Source organism: Pinus tabuliformis, chromosome 9 (assembly GCF_031772625.1).
Source record: "Pinus tabuliformis cultivar Carrire ecotype Pingquan chromosome 9, CPIR1, whole genome shotgun sequence".
Classification (NCBI taxonomy): domain Eukaryota; kingdom Viridiplantae; phylum Streptophyta; class Pinopsida; order Pinales; family Pinaceae; genus Pinus; species Pinus tabuliformis.
The window spans coordinates 714,200,458-714,206,336 of NC_142307.1; the positions used below are offsets into that span (position 1 = coordinate 714,200,458).

The window sequence follows — 5,879 nt, forward strand, 5'->3', positions numbered from 1 at the left end:
TTCAATTCCTACATTCTAACTATACAACATAATCAAATTTCTTCAAAATAAGATTAGTATACAAAGATTGTAAATAATAAAGCATATAATGAAATAACTATGGGACCTTTATAGATATGTATATATTACGCATTAAAATGAATGAGTTAGAACTTTGTTTTTCTTATTAACAAAAAAAATCAGCATTCTTATCACAAGCATACTACAACTATTTCATTATATATCTTTTACTTAAAAAAACACTTAACTAACTACTATTACAAGTGTAAGAGTCATTTTAATGTACCCTAATTTTTCTTCCATTAACATTTTTGCCCTGTGCCATCTTGTTACAAGATGAGATTCAATTGTTATTGTAATTATCATGGTACATAAATAAGATCAATTATATTTTATTGATAAGTGTTACATAAGATACTCATAAGCAATTCGTGACATTTTACATATAGAAGAATATGCACACTCATAAGCAATTCGTGACATTTTACATATAGAAGAATATGCACACTGAGAAAGTGCTATAGAGAAGATTGGGTTACATGGAGAAGACACATTTTAAACTATCAAAATAATTTGATAAGTTTAATTTTGGTCTTCATCATAAGTGCAGTGCAATTTTGTGAAATGACCAGCATCATGAATATCAGTATTTAGTGGAAAAGGTTTTATGGAATTGTGAAAATCCATGCCACAATCCCACTTGATGTCATTGGATGAATATGAAAATTCAACATTTACCAGCAAAGACTTCAGTCCATGATATTGCTCAAACCTTTGTCTAGCATAATCCATATAGTCAAAATCCATATTATTCACATATTTCTGTAAAAAAAATCAAACATAGAAGTAAGGAGATTGTGATATGTATTTATAAAAAAGTTGCATATGAATAAATAAATGAAAACAATTTATTCAAATAATATATCATTTTCAAATAATTAAGTTTTTAAAAATATTTTCTTTAAAATCTTATAAATATATGTAAGAATATAAATAAATTTGAAATTATGTATTTGTGCGATTTTTAATAATAGATCAATAATAAACAACCTACCGAAATTATACTCCATAAGCCCCAATGTACATGACTTGCAAGTGAATATTTCTGAACATCCTTTAAAAGGTTTTCTACTTCTTCATCATTCACTGTTTTACCTGTATAATCATGACAACACTGGTTATAACCAAGAAATTAAGAAATATTGGCCAAGCAAAAAAAATAAGAAATATTAGCCAAACTTTAGATACATCTTTGATTAGAATATATCTAAAATTGTTATAAAGTTTATTTTTCTAAATCCATGACAATAAGAGCAAACACTGGTGAACAGTTAATATATAAATTGATTAAAATAAAACAACATAACATTCTTTAAATTTAATAAAGATGACAGATTAATTTAATTAATAAATAAAAATAATAAATTTGATTTTACAATCACTTGTATTTAATTTATAAAATAAATGAACAATATTAAATTGTTAGGTAAATAATTTTAAATTTCAAATACATTAAACTTTTTTAACAAATTGTTACTTCAAAACTTTATAAATCTAATTAATCAAAAAAAAAATTTAAATAAATCTTTCAACAACAATAGCGTTTAAAAAAATTGAATATTACATACTATATCAAAATAAAGAATGAGCAACTTACCTGATGATTTTAAATATTCTCTAACAAATCTTTGCCGCTCTTCATAATCTATTAATTCAACAACCCAATTAAAATTAATTATAAATCAATAAAACAAAATGCATAATATTAATTATATATTTATTTATTTATTTTTATATAAGTTAATAGAAATGCAGGAATTTAAAAAAATATCAAAATTATTCGCTTTTTATCTTTCTCATTAAGAGGAGTTTAAACAAACAAACAAAAAATCATAAAACTAAAAAATCTCAATTAAAATAACAATCATTATTTACCATTAAAGTAAGTTTAAAAATGCGAAATATTAAAAAGTTAAAATTTAAAAATAATAATCATAATTAAATATTTAATTCCTCAATACCTGGATACTTGCTATAATCTAATATATGAGGTGTGTCACTATGATAATTTCCAGCCATTTCATTGAAATGATTAGCAATATCAAATGCTATGGGACCATAGTTAGCACAATCATAATCCTGCATCAGTAAAAATACATTTATCAGACCCTTCAAATTATAAATAAATAAAAATATATTTAATATAATTAAAATTTAAAAGTCAAAATAGCATACAGAATTATTGCTAAAAATATTATAATCTTTAAAATTTAACATGATTATATTAATTTTTAATATGATAATGTTTTTTATTTGTAAATTCAGGAAAACCTGAAGAATTATTTTCTCAGATTTATTAAATTTAATAGTTACCGTAATCGATATTTTTATATAAATTATAATTTAATGTATCTAATAGAGATGAAGCAAAGTCAAGACTCCGTGCATCTCATGGATATGGAGTAAATTCATTCATTTATTGACATTTCCCTGTAGACTTTGCTCCATGACCATTGTATTTGTACAACTGGATTTCAGGCCACTGCAAAAAAGAAAACATGAAAACATCTTGGATCTGTAATTGCCAATTATTTTCTATTTGGTATCTTTTCTTCATTGATGTTTCTGTGGCATATCAAAATTTCAAAAAGAAGAGGAGAAATGCAAGGCGAACAGGAATAGAATCTAGCTTTAACAGATTCTTCCAAAATGCTTTCTAAAATCTAAATCTTGAAGAACTAAGATATATGGGCCATCCTCAGGTTCAAGTATGATCCCGTTGAGAAAGTCTGTACTGGAAACTATCATGGTAGCTAAGCAAGAAGTTATGTTTATAAAGATTTTCAGGTGTAGTACTCTCACAATTATTGTCAGGCACTTATCTTCATCGTTAAACATCATGTTTGCATACTGCAAGTCATTGTGGCAAAATCCAACGCTTTCACCCTCCCCTGATAACATCTTTTCCAGAAAATTGATCTCATCTTCCATGCAATCCACTCGGAATCCCGCAACCTCAACATCAGGACATAGCGCCAAGGCCGTCCTTAACCAGTTTCTGGTTTTAATAACAAAAGATTCAGTAAATAATAATAAAAAAAGTACCGAACAAACAATTTGATAAAGATCCAAGAACAAACCTGAGGCGCATCCAGAGCTTTGGTTGCCTAGGGCCGGGTATGTCCAGGTGATGAAATTCCCAAAGCTTTGCTGCTATTTTAGCAGATATTTCAGGATTCTTTAAATCAGGAGGCGACAGTGTCTAAATCTCTCGCACAAATTAAAAAAACTGTCAGAATTCAGTGATCTTGATTTAAAGAAAATAATCTTTAATAAAGAATTAGTCCTAAAATCTAAAGAACTTACCCTTGCATTCAGAAATTCCTCAATTCGGCCATTAGGGAAGGAAGCCAAGAGACGGGGGCCCTGTCCAAGCCTGGAAATGCACTTGAATGTTTGAATCTCGTATTCTCGATCAAAAAACACATTCGAACGGGCATCTCCATAGATTCGAACCAGGACATTCCTTGGATTTTCCCCGTCTCTGGTCTGCCAACTGCACTTGAAAATATCATTCGTCATGCCGCCCGTGAGAGGCGTGATTTCCATCTTCTTTGCGTCGACAACGTCCACCCAGTCCAGAGCGAGGGCCTGCAAAGCGCTCTCGGCTTCTTTAGGTAAAGTCGAACTCTGTTCTGTGGGAGCGGCCATGGATAACGATGACTAGAAACAGCACCGCTGCAGAATTCTGTTGAGATCAGAAAACAATGGATCGTGAAAAGCCTCTCGGTCGATTTATAGACTTTGGAATGTATGGTGAAGGAATGTAATGCAATTTAAAATTGTATAAGCGCCTGCAATTATTTAAGTTTGATTAAAATGGACAATGACAAATGTATAAGTGCCTGCAATTATTTGAGTTTGATTAAAATGGACAGTGACAGAGTTACCCTGTTTGTCATATTTCCAGTACTTTTCTAGCCTAACAGAACCCCACCGTCCTTGAGTCTATTCACACACATTGCCGTCTTTTTACTTTTTCCTCTTTCTGTGAAGTTGCGCTTAGGCTGTACCCTGTTTGTCATATTTCTAATACTTTTCTAGCCTAACAGGACCCCACCGTCCTCGATTCTATTCACACACATCGCCGTCCTTTTTTTTTTTTTCTAGCCTAACAGGACCCCACCTTTTTTTTTTCAAAAGGTGGAAAAACCTATCAAACTCAGTTTGTCAAACCAACAGTGAGGACAGCCATCTCTGGCTGCTATCCGCGAATGTCAGTGGACACATCACTGTTATCAAGGAAAACCACGCCACCTGAAATAACCCGCTGGTGGTCCGTAAGGGAGCAGGCTTTCACTCCTGCCAGATGCCTCTGGGTCTTGGGCCGTTAACCTGTTTCCTTACGTCCGAGGAAGAGATGCCTCTGGGTCTTGGGCCGTTAACCTGTTTCCTTACGTCCGAGGAAGACGAGCTCTTAGCCAAGCAGAAGCAGTTTTAGGGCATACTCCAGGCCCATTTTTTTTTTCTCTTTATGTGAAGGTGCTCTAATTTAATTATATTGTTTTTTTTTTTGAAAATCATGGAAAATTTGATAAAATTTGGTCCGGATTTTTGTAAATCTAGATTAAAGTTGTTAAATTTCAATATTTGTGTTCTCCAGAAATTTTTGATAGTACTTAATCCATTTTCACCTTCAAAAATATAATTTAACGTGCTAATACAAGAATTTTTTGAAAATTGTACCCAAATTCAATCCACTTTCAGTGTCCAGGCAAATTCATTCACCTTGATAAATGTTTTGGTGCCGAAGTGCTTCATTTTTAATATTCAATATAAAGATTCTCTGATTGAATATCCCATATAAAAATAAAATGTGGAGTGGACAATCATAGAGGTTATTCAAAAGAGGGGCTGGAATGGTCCAGGCCGCTGTTCCATGTGCCACTCAGATCACGAGACAAATGCTCACATGTTCTTTCAATGCGCCAACTCTCTACAAATCTGGTATGAATTGTCTTTATCTTTTTGTTTCCCTTACCGAGTTTTTGCTTCTGTACAGGAGGGCTACAGGTGGTGGAGTGAGCAAAGTATTCCTCTGCGCTCCTTGTTTGTAACGGTTGTCTGGCTACTATGGAAATGGAGGAATGATTGTATTTTTCAAGATCACAGAGCCCCTCTTGCATCCATACTGATGCGAATTACTGAATGTTCAATCACTCCTGTCTCGTAGGGATTTTTTCCTACAGGTTTTGATGATGACATTTTTGATTTCATTCTCTTTCTACAGTCATGGCTTTCGCTGGGCTGTTTTGCATATGAACATTTTGTCGTTCCTGCCTCCTTCATAAGGATTATATGTCATATTATCTGTTTCAGCCGGTTTGGGATGCATCATCCATTATCTGCATTTCTCTTTTTCTTATTTCTTTTCAGGAACGCTGAGGTTCATCCAGGCATGAATATCTGACTATGTATATGTGTTTTATTATATTCTCTTAATATAATCTATCTGGTTTTTTCTCTATGAAAAAAAAATCATGGAGAGTAAGATGCATTTTCCAACATTAAATATTGTATGCTAATTTCAAAACATCGAAGTCAATTTTTTCCTAAGTTCGCTGCGGGATTACCGAAGTTCCCATGCGAATTTATGTGCAGTATTTTACAATTGTCGCAACAGGCAGAGAAACAAGGTGCGATGGAGAATGGTGGGTTTGACCGTTGGATATGAAATAATTGAAATTGGACAGCGACGTGTTCGGATCCCAACGTGTGATGCTACCTGATTCAGAGCACCAGTTATAAATTTGCAAGGAGGAATAAGTATCTTGCAATATAATATTAACATTAAATGTTAATGTTTAGATTACATAAAT

At 32.2% G+C, this 5,879-nt stretch overlaps 1 protein-coding gene across 1 annotated transcript; it reads right to left on the reverse strand.

The window, feature by feature from the left end:
- Positions 1–365: 365 nt before the first annotated feature.
- Positions 366–3,860, reverse strand: LOC149150689 (putative choline kinase 2). The gene is made up of 7 exons (XM_089439002.1): positions 3,367–3,860; positions 3,141–3,262; positions 2,863–3,058; positions 2,022–2,139; positions 1,658–1,705; positions 1,055–1,155; positions 366–822 (listed from the first exon to the last, which is right to left on the reverse strand). The coding sequence occupies exons 1-7, from the start codon at positions 3,709–3,711 to the stop codon at positions 583–585; spliced, it is 1,170 nt and encodes a 389-aa protein (XP_089295128.1). The 5' UTR covers positions 3,712–3,860; the 3' UTR covers positions 366–582.
- Between the last annotated feature and the right edge of the window lie 2,019 nt (positions 3,861–5,879).